This window comes from Eurosta solidaginis, chromosome 2, assembly GCF_040869045.1.
Source record: "Eurosta solidaginis isolate ZX-2024a chromosome 2, ASM4086904v1, whole genome shotgun sequence".
NCBI classification, from domain to species: Eukaryota; Metazoa; Arthropoda; class Insecta; order Diptera; family Tephritidae; genus Eurosta; species Eurosta solidaginis.
This window is the reverse complement of record NC_090320.1, coordinates 220,563,540-220,586,404: the sequence shown is the minus strand read 5'-3', so window position 1 is coordinate 220,586,404 and position 22,865 is coordinate 220,563,540. Positions and strand designations below refer to the sequence as shown.

Genomic DNA, 22,865 nt, shown 5'->3' with positions numbered 1-22,865 from the left:
CACGTGTAACAGTAAATAGTTAAGAGAAAATGAGCATATGTGCAATTCGCTCATGTTTTTGAAATTTTACTCAAGAGTGTCGTAAGCTGCTTACTTTTAACTCAGTGCGAAATGTGGGTTCTAAGTACTCAATTTAAAATTGCTCATTCATAAACTCTCTGTAAACGCATATTTTTAATGACTATCGAAGATTTTTCGCCGCAGTTTTTTTTACGCATGCGCTCGCTTAAAGGCACTCAGTGTAAAGCTGGAGACATTGGTGCTTTATCGGTAACCGTATCGGTGACCTTATAACAGCTGATTCGACCAATCTTATGAGAATCAATGCAATCGATTATTGTTGCCGCTAAGGTCGTTACCGTATCGTAGCTAACCAATTGGGTTTTGGTTTACCGTCGTAACGATAAGCAGCTGATTACGTTAGGGATACGGATACAGCGATACGACATACGGCACCAATGACTCCGGCTTAAAGTGTTTTCCGACTGGTAGTGCATTATGTTCTCATTGGTTTTCTGTGTTGTCTCTTGTTACATTTGTCGAGCATCTTTTTCAAATTTTCTTTTATCACCTTGAGATTTATTTGCATTTCATTACCATTTTATTCCCTTTTCATATTTTACAACTTTTGTTTACCTCCACGAAAACATGAAACATAAAAAAAGCTATTTGGCAATTGGGCAAAAACCACATCCCAGACCAGAATCAAAAGGATTTCCTATATATATTAATTTTGTTCCCATAACGGTACCCCGTAACGGCATAAACTAATCGAGATAGATATAAACTTCTATATATCAAAATTATCTGGGCGAAAAAAGAAATTAATTTAGCCATGTCCGTCCGTCCGTCTGTCCGTAAACACGATAACTTGAGTAAATTTTAAGGTATCTTAATGAAATTTGGTATGTAAGTTCCTGGGCACTCATCTCAGATCGCTATAACCACGCCCACTTAACCGATATCGAAAATTTCGAAGAACCGAAAAAGTGCGATAATTCATTACCATATATGGAGAAAGCGATGAAACTTGGTAGGTGGGTTGACCTTATGACGCAGAATAGAAAATTTGTAAAATTTTGGATAATGGGCGTGCCACAGAAGAAGATAATTTACAAGTTTTGCAAGCTGTAATTTGGCAGCTGAGTATGTAATGTTCGGTTACACCCGAACTTAGCCTTCCTCACTTGTTTTTTTTTTTTAATTTGTGCTCACGTGCAAATAAATCTATTTGTTTGGAATGGGGGGGACTATTGACTATCGACATTTGATCATACAGCTTATACATTTTTATATTTTACTAGCAGAATACTCGACGTCGTTCGGGTATAAATAAAAGCAGTGCTATATAGACTAATATATTAGACTAATCCCAACCCCCATTTGTATGGGAGATGCCACGCCGCTTTTTCGCTATCCCCAATTTTTCCCGAGGGGGTCTTATATACCTCCTCACCTAATTTCAGTCGTCTAGCTTTAATACTTTCAGATATATTGACATCGAAAAATTCCAGTTGTATGGGAGGTGCCACGCCCCCTTTTTAGTTATACCCAGTTTTTCTGGAGGGGGTAGGGATTGGTCTCATATAATAACTCGCCTAATTTCAGTCGTCTAGCCTTAACACTTTCAGATACATATATTGACTATGAAATATTCCAGTTGTATGGGAGGTACCACGCCCCTTTGTCGAAAACTTTTTTTATATAGCCTACCATAGATTGAGGTACTCAGGGTATGTCATGGCAAAAGTTCGTTCGATTCCATTCTGTGGTTTAGGCTGCAAGTCCAAACATACATACTAGAGGTTTACGCCGATCACTTTATCGGCGGCGGCGGCGTAGGCTCTATTATATACCGGCGGCGGCGGCGTGGTTGGCGCGCCGGCATACGCCGGTGCTCTTACTTTCAAAAGGCTTAATTTTTCTATTTAAAAAAATAATATTTAGGAAAGGTTTTGTTTGTGTGTATTTAAGGAAATCAACGTTTTGGCCATTTCGGAAAGATCCGGAGGTTTTGCCTCAAAATCTCGCAGATCGTTCAAACATTTTCAGGATTAGCTTCTTGTGGAGGGATTGTCCCTCGTTCACTTACTCCAGAGAAGCGTCGAACCTAACCCCGGAATTGGCACTGCTGCGTCTGTTGTAAAGAAATAGAGATACATAAAATGGTCACACTTTTGTTTGTATATCTCGTGCAAAGCCTTGTTTCACCTGGGGTTAACTCTTAATAATCGTCGCGAACACAATTTCTTTAAATTATTTGTGGCTCCTTGGCGGTCATGCACAAAGGCGGCTTACGGTTGATATAAATGGTCTATTAATAATCATGATGCTCGTGGTACTCTCCGTCAGGGAGAGCAATGAGATGCTAACCAAACAGTTCCTTTTGAATACCCAGAAACCTGGGCATCCCAGCAGACATCTGAGTGATGAGCCAACACCGCCTAGGGACTTAAGGAGTCATATCCGTAAGCATTTTCAGGAAATACGGGACCTGAGAACTCAGTCCTATGAAGCAAAAAAACACAAGCAGGTCCTTGGTGAACTCACAAACAGGCGTTGGACCTTTATGCAAGGAATTGCCCGGTGAATCCAGTATTCAAAAAACAGTACCCAAAACTTGCGGAAGAGGAACGCATACTCCCCAGGGAAACGCGTGTCACTCTGGTTCTGGATACTATAACAGGTTAAACTATTACATATCCAGAATCAACCCCGACATACAAAATGTATGCCCGCTTGCAATGTGTCCCCACATGACACCAACCATCTCTTTAATTGTAATGTGGAACCAACGCCTCTAACACCCCTTTCATTATGGTCCACCCCTGTTGAAACAGCTAGTTTCCTTGGACTCCCGTTAGAGAATATTGATGACAATTTGTGATCGGTCGCAGCTATTACGTGCGGCGAAGCATTGCTACAACAACAACAACAACAACAACGCTCTTGGCACAGGGCGCCTCCAGTTTCGTCGGCTGTTTTTAAGAACTACAATTCCCGATGTGACCATTCGGCCAAGGATGCCGCCCTCCTCTAAGTGGATGTCATTTCAGAATGGGTGAAAGTCGTATAATCCTCGGCGCACCTACATAATTAAAATTTTACAAGGACCCTGGATAAAATTTTTAAAATGTAGACCAAAGTTTGCAGACGTTTGTGTTGACAACATTGATTTAAATAGTCCTCGTTAAATCAAAACGATATTTTAGAATGGAAGTCGACTTATTTTAAGTTGAAAGATGTTAACTGTTGTTTTCCGGCCTTATGATATAAGAGCTCATTATGGATGACCGCGTAGCTTCAGATTAGTTCAACTGCCCATTACATTAGGGTAGTGGCACACACGGTCATTAGTTGGACTGTCTTGGGAAAGCTTTTGCTTCACCACTTTGAGTGTTCTTGCGAAGGGCAAAGCCTCACCTGGTAAATATATGTGCCTACCTATTCACATTTTTAAAAGGAGCCGTAACGTGTAGATGATATTTAAACTTGGTTGATAGGCTATATCCAATGTGATTCACTCCAAGGGACTAGTTTGGGATAGTGCCGCCAACTTTAGGAAATGTCAAACCGGGAGGCTTTGATGATGAAGGATGAAGTGTGAAAATCAAAATTAACATTTCAGACGCTATTGTATAGTTTCGCAAATAAACAACAGATGTTTGAATGTAAGCCCAAGTGATTTTTCAAACCCTTCTCATACGTATATACATACATATATCCTCAACTTAAGTATGAGGTAATAATCATTTCAAAGGGGTGTTTATGCCCCTAGAACCTACTAAAGGATTCTGCATCACTGATTTCGCTTATTCTTTCAGCCAATCCCAATAAAACTTTTTTAAAAATCGGCACCTTTGTTGGGTATTTTGCTTTTTTTTACAACGTGAGGACAATTTGAAAACATGTTCGCCGTGGGTCATTTTATTTGAATTCTTTATTCATTATTAATTTTTTGAAAAAAAAAAAAAATAAAATATGCAAAGTGAGCATATAAATTATTCTATAACTTTTCTTTTAGTGTTTTGTTTTAATAACTTGGTAAATTGGGCGATGCAAAGTCCTTAACACGGACATCGGAAATATCTGTTTTTTTAAATAACTTTTGAACAGTTAGAAAGAGTTAAATTTCGCAATTAGTTTCTTATAACTGGCAGTGATGCGCATCCCTTGATACCACTTTCGACCATATCCGACCAATTTTCGACATGAACAATAAGTGGCCTGAACAGTCTTAAACGAGAAAATATAGTAACGCGCCGGACGCCGCCGCCCCGCCGATATTTTGGACATTCGGCGGCGGCGTGCGAAAAACGACCAAAATCGGCGGCGTTTATCGGCGGCGTATATCTCTAATACATACAGACATACTTTCACAAATATATAGTATATTAAACGAAATTAACTTTTATGCCCGAATGGGCTTCACAGATCTGAAAAGGCCAGACACATACGATTTTTGCTGCAGTATCGTGTCGTTACAAATGAGTAGATGCAAGTATTTGCATGCAAGCGACTAATAGCTAAGAAGACGGGAAGTACTAACGGGTGTTACTATTATTGCTCCAATCAAAGCCTTGAAGTACACTTGGATTTAGTAGGTTATTTAGAAGGTATGTCTTTCCTAGAAGCAAAGATCATTTTCTAAAAATCTCTCATCATAACTGTCCTCATGAACATATGTATATTGAAAGTTGTAATCATCAGAGGAGAGTTCTTCGGAAAATGGATGGGTCTCTCTGTTTTTGTACACAGTATATGTTATGGGATTTTTGGATTAAAAGTTCCACTTATAAAGAAACTAAAAGAATGCATAGTAAAAAGGTGATGGTTTGTTTGATGGGCCATAAATTTGCATAATAACCTCGACTCATTTTGACATCAGAAGTCGGAGAAAGGGACCTATAGAGTGCCAGTGTGAATTCAGTCGTTTTAAGCTTCTTCCTCCTCAAAGCGGTTTATGTACCGAGGGTTTCTTGCAGCAAAACTCTTTAACTGCCTTCGGCCTAGTTCTACAGCCTCACGGTCCCATGCCAAGCGTATGCTCCCCAGGTATGTCGGATCGACCACTGCTCCCAATCCTAAATAATTCTCAATTTGTCTTATAAGAGTGGGACTTCAAAGGAATGATTGAAAGTTCTTTAACATTGTAAATATTTCAGTTAAATTACATATGACCGAAACAAATGATACAGAGTTAATTTTTCCCCATTTAAATTAGATATTAAGTCAACGTAATACCTTTTTCTGCACACATTTACATACATACGTAGCTAAACTTAGTTATACCTAGCTTGTTGAACTAGTTATGACAGTCATATTGGGACAGTTTCATATTTCTGCTTGTCATTTCGATCTTTACTAGATTGATTAGTGTGCAATATTGACGTAGGAAGGTTTAGGGGTGTTGTGAACTTGATGCAAATATGTGCAATGACATATATATATGTATCTATATAGATATTAAAACAGATGTGTGTGAGAGATAAGATTGATTGAAGATGATTATGGTTTTGCAGCTACATTCTGGAAATGGTTAAATCTTAGCCTAAATCGCCTTAAAACTCTAATAAAATCTCACCACTTTCTAAATCTAGATTTCAAATATCTTATAAAATTTACAGCTTTCGAAAGTTCCTTCCAATTATTAGCTCTTTGATGGATCGAGCGCTTCGGGATATTCATACCTGGGCATCAAATATCGGGTTGAAAGTCAACGCAGATAAGATGGATATGGTCTTGTTTACAAAGAGGTACAAGGTCCCAAATTGGATCAGGCCAAAGTTAGGAGGGGTGACTCTACAGGAGAAACCTTGCACAAAGTATCTAGGAATCATCATATGCAGTAAGCTATCATGGAAGCTCAACGTGGAGGAGAGGGTGAAGAAGGCTTCAACGGAACTTTATGCATGTAAAAGAATGCTGCCGTGTACGTAGGGCTTATCGCCCTCTCTTTCTCATTGGGTTTTTACAGCGATTGTAAGCCCTATCCTATACTATGGAGTTTTTGTTTGGTGCAAAGCCACACAAAAAGCAACCTACCTCAAAAAATTAGAGGGGGTATGCAGACTATCAATGCTTCGCATTACGTGAGCCCTGAAAACAACCCCGACAGCTGCACTGTATGCAATTCTGCACATTCCACCTGTAGACCTGGTAGCAAAGAACATAACGTTAACAACTCTAACCAGGCTCGGTGCCTCGGGGCAGCTTGAGCGCCGACCATACGGCCATAGTAGTATAGCGTCATCAATCACAATACGAACAGACTACCTGATTCCCTATCTGCGCTTCGATCTTAAGGCCAAAATATAGGTGGACGGTTGGCGCAAGGGTGATCAATTGGCGGTCGAGGCGATACATGTGTACACAGATTTTTCCAAACTAGTGGAAGGAATAGGGTCTGCGATATAGTGTGGTGATCCGAAAATAAACAGATCCTGCAGGCTGCTGGATTACTGTAGCGTTTTCCAAGCAGAAATATTAGCCGTAACCAAAGCAGTAGAAACCCTGGAAGAAAATAGCCCAACAGGGAGAAGCATACATCTATATTGGGTCTCAGGGCATATGGGAATAGATGGGAATGAAAAAGCGGATGAATTAGCTAAAAAGGGCGCATCCTTTGAAGTTTGCTCCGTAGACGTTCCAATTAGACTGGGCGAAATTAAGCGAAGGTGAGATGTACATATGATCGGCCAAGCAGGAAAGGCGTGGGTTCTAGCGCGGGGCTGTAAAGTGTCGAAGATTATGTGCAGATCTTACAACCTTATGAACATATGACTAAATCTAAGATCTATGCAGCGTTTGCTTTTAAGGATGGCATTTACGCTTTATTTATTTATTTATGCTTTTACAAAAATACTTTAATTTAACGCTTGTATACATATTATTTCGGGCAAAGATAGGTACAATGCAGATTTTATGCACTAAATGAAGTAAGACCAAGCCTAGGTTTCAAGCAATGTCTATGCTATGTATGCGATTTCTACGATCTATCCACGAAGCAACTTTCAAACATCGCTTCTTTTAAGAAGTGTAGTTCATCTCTTGCCGAATCTCCGCCCGAACCTGCCGAATAATTAACCTCTCCTTCTCCGCTGGTGTTTTCATTGATAAGTGGAAGGTGGCCTCAATTACGCCTATTCACAAATCTGGTAATAAACATGATGCCAGAAATTACCGACCAATATCTAAACTAACTACGTTTCCAAAAATTTTCCAGAAAATTGTGAAGGATAAAATAGTCTTCGCTGTTAAAGAAATAATTGATCCAAATCAACATGGTTTCGTCCGTGGTCGCTCCACAGCTACCAACCTTGCTTTGTTAACTGAGAGTTGTATAACAGCCTTTAAGAGTGGACTTCAGGTGGACACCATCTATACCGATTTCTCGAAAGCCTTTGATACAGTCTCACACAATGCACTATTATATAAGCTTGGTCGTTTAGGATTCCATTCGGGTCTCCATACGTGGTTGAGCTCATACCTCCCCAACAGATTAGCGTTTGTAGAAATCGGTACCCGAAATCCTCCTCTTTTGTGGCCACCTCCGTAGTGCTTCAAGGCAGTATTCTTGGCCTGTTCTTATTTGTTCTGTTTATAAAGGATATTAGGTCTTGTTTCGATCATGCACAATTTTTACTCTATGCTGACGATTTGAAATTCTTTAGCAAAGTTACTTGCTTGTCTGACGTTTTTCGGCTACAAATTGACCTCAAAAATCATTCTGAGTGGAGTGTTAGAAATAAACCGGCTCTTAATTTCAATAAATGTTTTCATATGACCCTGTCGAAAACTCAAAATAGAATCAATTCAAGTTAGTAGATTCTAAATAATCAGCTGTACACATTCGAAGTATTCTCTGACCTTGGGTTTTTTTTACTCTGGGTTCACCTTTGTTTATCTCGTGAACTTTGTAATTCCAAAAGCTTACTACAATTTAGTATTTATAAATTGATATACAAAATATTTTAAAGATCCCTACACAAGGAAATCCCCTTATAATTGCCTTGTTCGATCGAAGCTAGAATACACTTCCTATATTTGCAACCCATTCTAATTTTCACCTTCCGACAGGATTAAGCGTGTGCAACGGATGTAGCATTAATTTATATATGAATACTGGAAGACCCGGCAGAAGTTGTCCTGCCCTAAATTTGGCCTATCTGCATACATTTTAATAAGCTTTTTCCGTCTAACTCTGTCCTCGCCGCTCTACACTTTTTCAAAATCTTTGTATTCACATCTCCCTCCGTATTTTTCGCTTCTTCAATCTCCATCTTCCTCTCATTCTATCTCTGACTCAGTCTCCTTCTCCTTCTCTCTTTTCTCTGCTCTCAATTCCTTCTCATTCTTCTGCATCCCTTGTTGCCTGTCCCAGAGGGTGGTATGTATTTTATTCCAGTCCCAGTCCCAGTCCCACTCCGAGTCTCAGTCCCAGTCCTGGTTCTAATCCCAGTCCCAGTCCGTCTCTGGATAATATATTACTCTGTACTAAAGCACTCATAAGCAGCTTTCATTTGATATCCATATTGTATAAAAACTGTCTAGGCATTCACTGGCCCACGTTTTGGCCTATATCTCGAGACCCTAGTCACCCAGGGGTATGAAAATTACCCTCTGCTAAAGCACTCATACGCAGTTTTCATTTGATATCCAAATTCTATAAACACATTCTAGGGGTACTCGGGTCCACGTTTTGGCCTATATCTCGAGACCATAGTCACCCAGGGGTATGAAAATTACCCTCTACTAAAGCACCCATCAACAGCTTTCATTTGATATCCATATTTTATACACACATTCTAGGGGTACCCAGGTCCACATTTTGGCCTATATCTCGAGACCCTGGTCACCCAGGGGTATGAAAATTACCCTCTACTGAAGCACTCATCAACAGCTTTCATTTGATATCCATATTCTATAAACACATTCTACGGGTACCCGGATTCACGTTTTGGCCTATATCTCGAGACCCTAGTCACCCAGTCGCCTATCCTATATTTCAAGTTAGATCAAACTACACACGGGGTGCAAAACAAATTCAAAATCGGTTCAGTAGTTTAGGAGTCCATTGGCCGGAATTGTGTGACACGTGTTTTTTATATATTAAGAAGAAGATTGTAGAAAAAATATTTACATAACTGTGCTGGTATGAATTATATGCATTTTCGCACCCTCTAAATTTTTTATGAGTAATTTCACAGCGCTTAATTTTAAATATTTATGACAGTGCAAACAAGTATGTTTATCAAGAGGCAATTTCAGTGACAGCCCCAGATCCAAATTTGTATTGTATATATATTTTAAAACAACAATAACGAGCAACAATAATTATTATTGGAGCAAAATAAACGAAGTTGCAAGAAGAAGAAATTTAATAAAAAACAAGTAAGGAAGGCTAAGTTCGGGTGTAACCGAACATTACATACTCAGTTGAGAGCTGTGGAGACAAAGTAAGGGAAAATCACCATGTTGTAAAAAGAACCTAGGGTAACCCTGGAATGTGTTTGTATGACATGTGTATCAAATGAAAGGCATTAAAGAGTATTTTATGAGGGAGAGGGCCATAGTTCTATAGGTGGACGCCTTTTCGAGATATTGCCAGAAAGGTGGACCAGGGGTGACTCTAGAATTTGTTTGTACGATATGGGTATCAAATGAAAGGTGTTAATGAGTATTTTAAAAGGGAGTGGGCCTTAGTTCTATAGGTGGATGCCATAAATGTGGGCCAGGGGTGACTCTAGAATTTTTCTTGTACGATATGGGTATCAAATGAAAGGTGTTAATGAATATTTTAAAAAGGAGTGGGCCTTAGTTCTATATGTGGACGCCTTTTCGAGATATAGCCATAAAGGTGGACCAGGGGTGACTCTAGAATTTGTTTGTACGATATGGGTATCAAATGAAAGGTGTTAATGAGTATTTTAAAAGGGCGTGGGCCTTAGTTCTATAGGTGGACGCCTTTTCGAGATATCGCCATAAAGGTGGACCAGGGGTGACTCTAAAATGTGTTTGTACGATATGGGTATCAAATGAAAGGTGTTAATGAATATTTTAAAAGGGCGTGGGCCTTAGTTCTATAGGTGGACGCCTTTTCGAGATATCGCCATAAACGTGGACCAGGGGTGACTCTAGAATGTGTTTGTACGATATAGGTATCAAATGAAAGGTGTTAATGAGTATTTTAAAAGGGCGTGGGCCTTAGTTCTATAGGTGGACGCCTTTTCGGGATATCGCCAGAAAGGTGGACCAGGGGTGACTCTAGAATTTGTTTGTACGATATGGGTATCAAATGAAAGGTGTTAATGAATATTTTAAAAGGGTGTGGGCCTTAGTTCTATAGGTGGACGCCTTTTCGAGATATCGCCATAAAGGTGGACCAGGGGTGACTCTAGAATTTGTTTGTACGATATGGGTATAAAATGAAAGGTGTTAATGAGTATTTTAAAAGGGAGTGGGCCTTAGTTCTATAGGTGGATGCCATAAATATGGGCCAGGGGTGACTTTAGAATTTTTTTGTACGATATGGGTATCAAATGAAAGGTGTTAATGAATATTTTAAAAAGGAGTGGGCCTTAGTTCTATATGTGGACGCCTTTTCGAGATATAGCCATAAAGGTGGACCAGGGGGACTCTAGAATTTGTTTGTACGATATGGGTATCAAATGAAAGTGTTAATGAGTATTTTAAAAGGGCGTGGGCCTTAGTTCTATAGGTGAACGCCTTTTCGAGATGTCGCCATAAAGGTGGACCAGGGGTGACTCTAGAATTTGTTTGTACGATATGGGTATCAAATGAAAGGTGTTAATGAGTATTTTAAAAGGGAGTGGGCCTTAGTTCTATAGGTGGATGCCATAAATGTGGGCCAGGGGTGACTCTAGAATTTTTTTGTACGATATGGGTATCAAATGAAAGGTGTTAATGAATATTTTAAAAAGGAGTGGGCCTTAGTTCTATATGTGGACGCCTTTTCGAGATATAGCCGTAAAGGTGGACCAGGGGGACTCTAGAATTTGTTTGTACGATATGGGTATCAACTGAAAGTGTTAATGAGTATTTTAAAAGGGCGTGGGCCTTAGTTCTATAGGTGGACGCCTTTTCGAGATATCGCCATAAAGGTGGACCAGGGGTGACTCTAAAATCTGTTTGTACGATATGGGTATCAAATGAAAGGTGTTAATGAATATTTTAAAAGGGCGTGGGCCTTAGTTCTATAGGTGGACGCCTTTTCGAGATATCGCCATAAACGTGGACCAGGGTGACTCTAGAATGTGTTTGTACGATATGGGTATCAAATTAAAGGTATTAATGAGGGTTTTAAAAGGGAGTGGCCCTTAGTTTTATATGTGAAGGCGTTTTCGAGATTTCGACCAAAATGTGGACCAGGGTGATCCAGAACATCATCTGTCGGGTACCGCTAATTTATTTATATATGTAATACCACGAACAGTATTCCTTCCAAGATTACAAGGGCTTTTGATTTCACCCTGCAAAACTTTTTCATTTTCTTCTACTTAATATGGTAGGTGTCACAGCCATTTTACCAAGTTTTTTTCTAAAGTTATATCTTGCGTCAACAGACCAATACAATTACAATGTTTCATCCCTTTTTTCGTATTTGGTATATAATTATGGCATTTTTTTCAGTTTTCGTAATTTTCGATATCGAAAAAGTGGGCGTGGTCATAGTCGGATTTCGGCCAATTTTTACACCAATACAAAGTGAGTTCAGATAAGTACGTGAACTGAGTTTAGTAAAGATATATCGATTTTTGCTCAAATTATAGTGTTAACGGCCGAGCGGAAGGACAGACGGGAGACTGTGTATAAAAACTGGGCGTGGCTTCAACCGATTTCGCCGTTTTTCACAGAAAACAGTTACCGTCCTAGAATCTAAGCCTCTACCAAATTTCACAAGGCTTGGTAAATTTTCGCTCGACTTATGGCATTAAAAGTATCCTAGACAAATTAAACGAAAAAGGGCGGAGCCACGCCCTTTTTGAAATTTTCTTTTATTTTTGCATTTTGTTGCACCATATCATTACTGGAGTTGAATGTTGACGTAATTTACTTATATACTGTAAAGATATTAACTTTTCTGTTAAAATTTGAATTAAAAAAATTTTTTTTTAAAAAGTGGTCGTGGTCGTTCTCCGATTTTGCTAATTTTTATTAAGCAGACATATAGTAATAATAGTAACTTTCCTCCCAAATTTCATCATGATATCTTCAACGACTGCCAAATTACAGCTTGCAAAACTTCTAAATTACATTCTTTTAAAAGTGGGCGGTGCCACGCCCATTGTCCAAAATTTTACTAGTTTTCTTTTCTTCGTCATAAGTTCAACTCACCTACCAAGTTTCATCGCTTAACCCGTATTTGGTAATGAATTATCGCACTTTTTCGATTTTTCGAAATTTTCGATATCGAAAAAGTGGGCTGGGTTATTGTCCGATATCGTTCATTTTAAATAGAGGTCTGAGATGAGTGCCCAGGAACATACATACCAAATTTCATCAAGATACCTCAAAATTTACTCAATTTATCGTGTTAACGGACAGACGGACGGACGGACGGACATGGCTCAATCGAATTTTTTTTCCATACTGATGATTTTGATATTTGGAAGTCTATATCTATCTCGATTCCTTTATACCTGTACAACCAACCGTTATCCAATCAAAGTTAATATACTCTGTGAGCTCTGCTCAACTGAGTATAAAAACAACAAAAACAATCAAGTACATACGCAAGAGTGTTCAAACATATGTTACACCAGCACTTAAAAGCAATTAAAAAGAAAATTTCTTTGAAAACAACTTGGGTGGAGCATATTGTAATGTCTTATGTACATAAAGTAAATATACAAAAACACAAGAATGTAAGTACTTTGTACAGCGAGCACGAAAATAGCAGTTGATAATTTAAAAAAATATATCACAAATTTTTGATCACCAATCTCAAAAATGTTTTCGAAATAACTCTAAAATTTGAGAAAATTTTTAACATCTTATTTAGAGTCTTATAAATTATTTTCAAAATGCAGTTTCGTAGCCCAATTAATTTCATTTTCGTAAAATACAAGTATGAGTCCCTCAAAATTAGATTTAATTTTTGAAAATTATTTTCCGAACGTTTTTATTATATTTTCTTCCATATGAAGGGCGCATAGTAATAAAATTTTTATATGGAAGAAAATCTGAAGCAACCTTTGGAAAAAAACTATTCTAAAATTTTTGAGAATTTCGAGAGAATTATACTTGTACTTTTTGAGACTAAAATTGATTGAGGTATAAAACTGAATATCGTAAAAGATTCATAAAACTCTAAATAAAAATTCGAAATTTGCGTGAAATGTTCTCGAATTTTAGAATTGTTTTCAAAACGTTTTTGAGATTCGTGGTCGTTTACAAAATCCATAAAAAATTTTCCAAATTGGTTTATATTTGGTTTGCTTGATTTTAGTTGAGAAAAATTAAAAATAAAGTTTAATTCACGAAATTTGATAAAAGTAGCAACTGCTATTTTCCGGTTCTCTGCAGTAGATCAAATAAAGGACGTTTAAAAATATTCAAACAAAAGTTTCGCTCAGTTTTAAAAATGTTAACTTTTCCAAATAAATCACAGAAATGAATTATGCTAGTAAAATCAACAAATCGAGGTTGTTGTTCTTAAACTAACAGACTTCTGCTAAAGCTGATAATTTATTGTTAATTCAACTGACTTTTTTGTCAAGAGAACAAATTTGTGAAGTCACTTCAACAGTAGAGAAAATGTTGTTCTTAATTTAATAATTTTCTGTAAGAAGTACAGATTGGTCTCAACCAGTGGCGTATCCAGGGGGGAGGAAATCGCCCCCCGCTCTGATCTGGAACTTATGAAAATTATAAGTTTGTTTTAATTATATATACAGTTTTAAAATTTTTAGCTTTTATGTATGTATAATCTATAAGAACGTCCTAATCGCCCCCCCCCCCCGCCCCCTTCGAAATCGTGCTGGATCCGCCCCTGATTGATTTGATGAAATTCGGACTGTCAAATATCTAACTAATTTTTCTGTAAAAAAAACTAATTACATTTGTCATTTTGACAGCGAAAACAGCAAACGCATCAGCTAAATTTAAAAAGAAACTCATGCTCACGGCGCTCACTACTTTGTTCCTATGAACATGTTGCCGCAGAAATCTCTTTCACGTCAATAGCCCACATTCAAATGTTGACGCAAATCTGTTATTTTGCAGTTTTTTTATATTCTATGACTAACAGTAAGAGAGCCGCACAGGGATCCCATTTAAAAAACGGTTAAAGCAGGTTGTACAGGGATCCAAGTATAGATTACACTATTAGTTCTCAATATATTAATATCTGAACTTTACACAATATGCGACGCCTTCTCTTCGTTTCTTAACGTTCCGGAAACTTATTTCTCGTATCGACACTAAAAGTTTGATCGCTTTTGAGTATTACAAATTATTTAAATTTTTCGAGTCTTCATGGAGAAATCTCAACTTTAATGTGTGTATATGTGATAGTTTTGAACTAGGTATTACTATCTGAAGGGAAGAGACTCGAAAAATTTGGTTATTTGATTTATAAGGACCCCCATAATGAACATAGAAATATTTGCTGAGGGTTTCTAATGGGTATAATTGGTCTTTTTACTTCATCTTAATAAAAAATACTTGCAGTCTTCGCCAAAAAATAAATTGTGTTTCCCCGCCGCTTGACTACTAAAAATATATCACAGAAATTCATTACTCACCATGTTGTCCGGTATTTGTTATGATCACCCAAAAATCGATGGTCTTTTCTGGACCCAATTCTTCATAATCCCACTTCTTCTTAACGCGCACCGCGCCATTTGTTTCAACCGTTACCCATGGATTATCATCACGTATTTTAAACGTTTCCTTATCGGTCTCTTTTTCCAATTGGAAGACAGATTTTCCCTCAGTATCGCCATCGGCTTCAGTAAATTCAATACGTTTTGTCGGACGTACCGCGCGCGTTACCCGACGTTTTTCTCGATGATGTGAATGTTCATTGACGGCATCATGATACAAATGTTGCATAATAAATGAGACCGGCTCAGGTGATAGGAACTCAAGCAAAACTTTAGCTGGCTGTTTGCTTACCAAACTGGGATAACGTAAATCGTGCGCCTCTACCTCGATCAATAGCTCAGGTGTTTGCGGTTGATTGGCCAACATAATTTCACCAGTTTGTGGAACAATTATAACAATATTGCTGGGCGCTGATAAACGATAGGCAATCTTATCACCATCCGCATCGGTAGCTTCAACTTTACCAAGTATACTAAAACGTTTCCATGTAGTGGTTGTGTTACCCTCGAGCCCAGTGGATTTCTGGCCGGCAATGGCAAATTTGTATTCAGTCGTTTTAAATATAGGACGGTTATCATTTTCATCCAACACAGTGACAACAATTTTCGAGACAGTTCTATCGAGCCCATCAACATCAGATGCCTGTACGGAGAGATCATAGTGTGATTTCATCTCACGATCCAATGGTCGATTTGTGACTAACCATACACCATTTTCACCATTCGTATCCACGACAATGGAGTCAACACTTATCGCACTATTCTTATCTGATTTGCGCGTTTGCAAAGCAAATGCCTGATCCGGATTACCATCGATAATGGTGTAACGCACTTTCTTAGGTTCACCAGCACCCGATTCCAATGCCGCGTCACCACTTAGTGCCTGCATTAGTGGTATGCCACGTACGCGAGTACCTGCTGGACGATTTTCACGCACTTCACCGCTTACATCTAACATAGCGCCAGGGAAACGTAACATATCGCTACGATGCATAACAAATAATTGTAAATTGTGAGTATTCGTGGCGTTAGGTGTCTCTTCGACCACAACTATTTTCACTGGACGATTGACTAGTGGTGAAATATCGGATGTGGTCATAACGACACCATCTTCGAGCACAGTAAAATATTTCGAATAATCACCGGCGAGCATATGATAAGCACCCATTATGGTTACAGCGGCTGGATGTTTTATTGCAGCAGACTCATTTACGGGTACAGTTTTGAACTTTTTAATACTAAATCCTGGATAGGTATCATGCGGTAGAACAAGTGAATACTCACTGCCAGCCGAACCGCCACTGCCAGCCAACATACGTGCAGCGTTGACTGCTGAAATGCCATCCGTTCGACTCGTTTGTTCTACATTATTTGAGGAAGAAGTATGGGTTATCTGCGCTTGAGTTTCGTAGGCGCATATGAGTAGTATGCAAATGCCAATGCTGTACATGTAAATACGATTTAACGAACGCGTAGGGAAGATATACGACGCGAGACTAAACGAACGATTTGACGAAGTAATCGGTTTCACTGGGGCTAACGTAGGAGTATCACACGTTTTATTGTTATTAAAAAACGAACACCCCTGCTGCGGCTCGATTAAGTAACGCGCTGCCATTGTGGCAAGCGTGTTACAAATTTATTGCACTGGTCCTAGATAACGAAATTTATGCCCGAAAATAACACTGTCGATTGCACTTTGTTGGAAGTAGTAATATCACAAAGGACCTTAAGTGTTTGTTAATTTTTTTTTTGGAATCACTGCATTTTGGTTTAAACTGAAAAGAGAAACAGGAAGAAAAAATGGAGTTAGACGCATATAATCACACAAGTTATATATGTAAGCATATTTGAATAACTAAATATAATCAACGGAAAATGTGTACATCTGTTGACCTTTTCTGAGAATCAGTACCGCAAATAATTAATGCTGAGCCGCAGAAAGATTCTCAGCCTCTTATAACATGACAATCGCCATCCGATCTTTTATCAAGGAATTGAGACCTCTATTCTCCCTCTGTTACTGACCGAACAAAACAGAACATAGCTAGCGAATTTTTTCCCTTTCTATTTACAATGACGGTTTATGTATAGATTCGTAACCCCCTAACTTTAGTAGGTTAGGTTAGGTTAGGTTGGGTGCCCGCTGCTTCAACTAGCTGGAAGCAGCTCACTTCAACGTGGTCAGTGCTGATATCATATGAGCCACTGACATCTTTTAGTTAATTGAATAGTTGCATGGCAAAATTACACTTTCTGATAAAACAAGCAGCGATCCCCAAATCTTCCTCAGACATTTCGTATAGATCTCTACTGAAATATTTACGCATTTTTCTTACAAAATTGTAGGCAGTTAAGCATGAAGTGATTGGGTGGATCTACTTCATCGTCTTCCATGAAAGTAACACAATTAGGATTTTCCAGAATACTCAGCCGCAACCTGGTAATGTCGCAGGGAGTTTGTTATCCACAACCTGCAGAAGGATTTTGAGAGCCGGCAAGAAGTGGCGTCGGCACAGCGCTTGCTTTGTTGACTGAAGGCCAACCTTTTAAGGAGGATATTGCAAGTGGCAAGCGGTGTACTAAAGCCTCATCTAGCATTCGCCCCCTACTCACACCTACAAACTCGCACTCAAAGATCCTTTATAGAAAAGGAGCTTTCTAGACCACGAGAGATTTAAGGCACTCTCTCTAACACACTGCACAGCATCCAGTCCATCACAACCTTAATAGCGGGGACTTTCGCTTGGAAAACAGTACAGTGGTCAGGCAGCCTAGCTACCTTTGTAAAGATCTGTCAGCGTTTTCTAATGGCTCTTCAAGCAACAGTATAAGGCGGCTGAGGCTTTCCTGGCTATCTTTGACAGCTTATTGTCAAGTATAATGCCAAGGTACTTAACTCTATTAAATAGGTCTAAACCCACTTCGCCTATGGTGGGTGGTCTGAGAGCATATATCTTGTACCACCTAGCCACCATGCGGAGATCCCTCTACGTACCCGGATATTCCCGACAAGGATTGCTAGATCGCCAGCATAGGCCGCTACTTAGCAGCCTTTGAATTCGAGGTTTTATAGTAGTTCGTTTATGACCACGTCCGAGACGAGGGAGGAAAAATCCCCCCGTCGGCGTACACTTTCTTACCCTTCTGAGAGTCCCTGAGCCTTCCGCTGTGGTAATTATGCCGTCTGTTGGCGGCCACCGTGGTGTGATGGTAGCGTGCTCCGCCTACCACACCGTATGCCCTGGGTTCACACCCGGGCAGAGCAACATCAAAATTTTAGAAATAAGGTTTTTCAATTAGAATAAAATTTTTCTAAGCGGGGTCGCCCCTCGGCAGTGTTTGGCAAGCGCTCCGGTTGTATTTCTGCCATGAAAAGCTCTCATTGAAAACTAATCTGCCTTGCAGATGCCGCTAGGACTCGGCATAAAACATGTAGGTCCCGTCCGGCCAATTTGTAGGGAAAATCAAGAGGAGCACGACGCAAATTGGAAGAGAAGCTCGGCCTTAGATATCTTCGGAGGTTATCTCGCCTTACTTTTATTTATTTTATTTTTTAATTATGCCGTCCAAAAGTCTACTGTTAAATACGGTCAGAGAAGATTCGATTCCCAATCCTGTTAAAGTCCTACCGACAGCAATCGGCAGGACATTTTTGAAAGTCCTTTCGATATCGAGAAAAGCACCCAGTCCGAGCTCTTTGCGCTCGACTCACAATTCTATCAGTTTAGCAACTGAATGGAGGGCTGTTTTCGTAGACCAGCCTTTTACTCCGTATAAATAGGCGCTACAGCGCTTTTAGCCGGAACACGGAGAGATTGATAAGTTTGAAATCCTTGGGATAGACATGATAACTCTTCCCCTTAGGAATGAAAGTTGATGTTTATGGAAAATATTAAGAAAAAGCAATCAGCTGATGGGATAACACTGTATGGTACTGAATTTGCCTTGGCTACCACAAATAAATCGTTTCTGATGACAGAAATACAAACGAACCACTGCAGAGTTGCTTGCCTCAGGATATAAGCACGAGCTCTTCGGTATGATACCTAATCACACCACACAACTGCGTCTGACAAACATACATAGTTAAATATTCTGATAATTATTCTCAAATCAATAAAATTGGTGTAAATCGATAAATTCCAATTGAGAAGCGACCGAAGTGTCACAAAAATTTCCAGTATAATTAAAACGTCATTAGCACCACCCACACAATGAATGGCAATGAACGCAACGTAAGTGGGAGTTTATGTGTACCAGGGCATTGAGTAAACATATTCTTTTTTTTCGTTTTTAATTATATGCATTTAATTGTTTGTGAGAAGAAGTGGAATAGTGAAGGTTAATTTCCTTATAGAAATGCTTTTCCACAAACACTGCCAGCAACTGCTTAGCACACCGTTATGTTGTCAAAAATCAGTTTAACAAAAATAGGCTCAATGACTACGTGGGGTTACCAGAAGTGGGTTGGCCACCAAACTGGAAAGTTCGATCGAAAACTAGGACCTATGTAGTAAAATAACTCCATCCTTTTGGCAAATACTAGAATACTAGAAGCTTTTTTATGACCTACGCTCCTTGCTAATTCAAGTTACGATATCTTCGACAATTTGCAGTCCTGCACTTGGTCTCACGCCTTTCCTGCTTGGTCGAATATTTGCTCTGTTCAGCTAGCTCATCCGCTTTTTCATTTCTATCTATTCCCATATGCACAGGGAACCAACATAGATGTATATTTCTCCAAATATCGATTTTTTCCAGGGGTTGTTTGCACACTCTAAAACGCTTTTAGGTATTGTGCCATGAAAGATTGTTGCCTTGCTCGGCTGACAGTGTAAAAATTGACGCATCTCCAGTTTAAGCTTTTTGACGGAATTGTTTCCACTGCTTTAGTAACGGCTACAACTTCCGCCTGAAAAACACTACCGTGACTTGACAGCTTGTAAGATCTATTTACTCGGGGATCAGTGAAGTAAACCGCAGATCCTACTTCTTCTATTTATTCAGAATCATCGTATTGCACATTAAAACTTGCTGTCTACAATGATTCCGAGATATTTTGTTCAAGGCTTATTCTGCATGATCACCCCTCCTAGCTTAGACCTATTTCAATTCGTGATCGAAATTTGTTGCCCAGGATTGTGAAATCAAAAAAAATACACTTAAAAAATTCTATGCAATATTTTAGTGCAAGGAATAGTAGGATATTAAAATGCAACGCTGCTTCAATCCTTTTATTTCTCTCTCCAAAATCTTTAGCAATTAATTTGACGAGCCTCCTTCGTATTTCGTTATTTTCAATGCCAAATATTTTACGCTTTCTAATGATGGCGGTGATCTCGTAGTCTAGCATATTTTGTTGCAATACATGAGCAAACCGTGCAATCCGTGCACCTTGCGCGACAAAGCGAATCCCCCTAATACTGTAGTGTAATATTTATATTCATATGTACATACATACATAGGGACATTATTCAAAATATCATAAATTTTTCCGATTAATTGACAATTTGTAAAAACGATCCGACGGCTGTTTTTTTTTCGTTGCTTGCAGCGTTTTGTTGTTGCTCTAAATTCTATAAATTTAAGCATGTAACACAGAGATGTACATTATTGTTTATGGATTTGAAAATCATTTGTTGTACTTCAGTCAATGGTCCATAAATAGCGGGCCACCATGTAGCTGTTGCTCCCGCTGCAGATGTGGCACATCCCACTTGTTAAATGATTTTTAAATGAGCTTGTAAACAATAGCTTTTGGGCTTTTTATAGCTGCCGGTAAATTTCCACTGCTAAACTGACTAGCAATTATTTCATAGGAAATACATATAACTTACTTATGTTACAAAGTAATGTGGGCGATGTGATTGTGTCTATGTTAATTTTTACAAATTGATTATCATTTACATATTTATATGTTTGTTATTTCTTTTTTATACTCAGCTGAGCAGAGCTCACAGAGTATATTAACTTTGTTCGCATAGCGGTAATCCGTAACGGCATAAACTAATGGAGATAGATATAGACTTCTAAAGAAATTTATTTAGTCATGTCCGTCCGTCCGTCCGCCCATCCGTAAACACGATAACTTGAGTAAATTTTGAGGTATCTTGATGAAATTTGGTATGTAGGTTTCTGGGTACTCATCTCAGAGCGTTATTTAAAATGAACGAAATCGGACCATAACCACGCCTACTTTTTAGATATCGAAAATTTCGAAAAACCGAAAAAGTGCGATAATTCATTACCAAAGACGGATAAAGCGATGAAACTAGGTAGGTGGGTTGACTTTATGACGTATAATAGAAAATTAGTAAAATTTTGGGCAATGGGCGTGGCGCCGCCCACTCTTGAAAGAAGGTAATTTGAAAGTTTTGCAAGCTGTAATTTGGCAGTCGTTGAAGATATCATGATGAAATTTGGCAAGAGCGTTACTGCTATTCCTATATGTGAGCTAAGTAAAAATTAGCAAATCGGATGACGAACACGCCCACTTTTTAAAAAAAATTTTTTTAAAAGTCAAATTTTAACAAAAAATTTAATACCTTTAGAGTATATAAGTAAATTATGTCAACATTGAACAGCAGCGATAATATGGTGCAACAAAATACAAAAATAAAAGAAAATTTCAAAATGGGCGTGGCTCCGCCCTTTTTAATTTAATTTGTCTAGAATACTTTTAATGCCATAAGTCGAACAGAAATTTACCAATCCTTGTGAAATTTGGTAGGGGCATAGATTCTATGACGATAACTGTTTTCTGTGAAAATGGGCGAAATCGGGTGAAGCCATGCCCAGTTTTTATACACAGTCGACCGTCTGTCCTTCCGTTCGGCCGTTAACACGATAACTTGAGCAAAAATCGATATATCTTTACTAAACTCAGTTCGCGTACTTATCTGAATTCACTTTATCTTGGTATAAATATGGCCGTAATCCGGCTATGACCACGCCCACTTTTTCGATATCGGAAATTACGAAAATGAAAAATGCCATAATTCTATACCAAATATGAACAAGTAAGGAAGGTTAAGTTCGGGTGTAACCGAACATTACATACTCAGTTGAGAGCTATGGTGACAACATAAGGGAAAATAACCATGTAGGAAAATGAACCGAGGGAAACCCTGGAATGTGTTTGTATGACATGTGTATCAAATGAAAGGCATTAAAGAGTATTTTATGAGGGAGTGGGCCATAGTTCTATAGGTGGACGCTATTTAGGGATATAGCCATAAAGGTGGATCAGGGTTGACTCTAGAATGCGTTTGTACGATATGGGTATCAAATGAAAGGTGTTAATGAGCATTTTAAAAGGGACTAATCCTTAGTTCCATAGGTGGATGCCGTTTCGAGATATCGCCATAAAGGTGGACCACGGGTGACCCTAGAATTTGTTTGCACAATATGGACATCAAACGAAAGGTGTTAATGAGTATTTTAAAAGGGAGTGGGCCTTAGTTCTATAGGTGGACGCCGTTTCGAGATATCGCCATAAAGGTGGGCCAGGGGTGACTCTAGAATTCGTTTGTGCAATATGGGTATCAAACGAAAGGAGTTAATGAGTATTTTAAGAGGGAGTGGGCCTTAGTTCTATAGGTGGACGCATTGTCGAGGTATCGCAATAAAGGTGGACCAGGGGTGACTCTAGACTTTGTTTGTACGATATGGGTATCAAATGAAAGGTGCTAATGAGTATTTTTAAAAGGGAGTGGGCCTTCGTTTTATAGGTGTTCGCCTTTTCAAGATATCGCCACAAAGATGGACCAGGTGTGACTCTAGAATGCGTTTGTACGATATGGGTATCAAATGAAAGGTGTTAATGAGTGTTTTAAAACGGAGTAATCCTTAGTTCCATAGGTGGACGCCGTTTCGAGATATCGCCATAAAGGTGGACCAGGGTTGACCCTAGAATTCGTTTGTGCAATATGGGTATCAAACGAAAGGAGTTAATGAGTATTTTAAGAGGGAGTGGGCCTTTCTGGACCAGGGGTGACTCTAGAATGAGTTTGT

The 22,865-nt window shown here is 38.9% G+C and overlaps 1 protein-coding gene across 1 annotated transcript in view; it reads right to left on the bottom strand.

Annotated features, from left to right (window-relative positions):
- CadN (Cadherin-N) overlaps nucleotides 1–22,865 on the bottom strand; it is an 855,435-nt gene that overhangs the window by 738,718 nt on the left and 93,852 nt on the right. Inside the window, exon 2 of the mRNA XM_067767104.1 lies at nucleotides 14,769–16,627. Within this exon, the coding sequence (XP_067623205.1) occupies nucleotides 14,769–16,467 (1,699 nt within the window). The 5' untranslated portion in view covers nucleotides 16,468–16,627. The remainder of the gene's footprint in view (nucleotides 1–14,768; nucleotides 16,628–22,865) is intronic.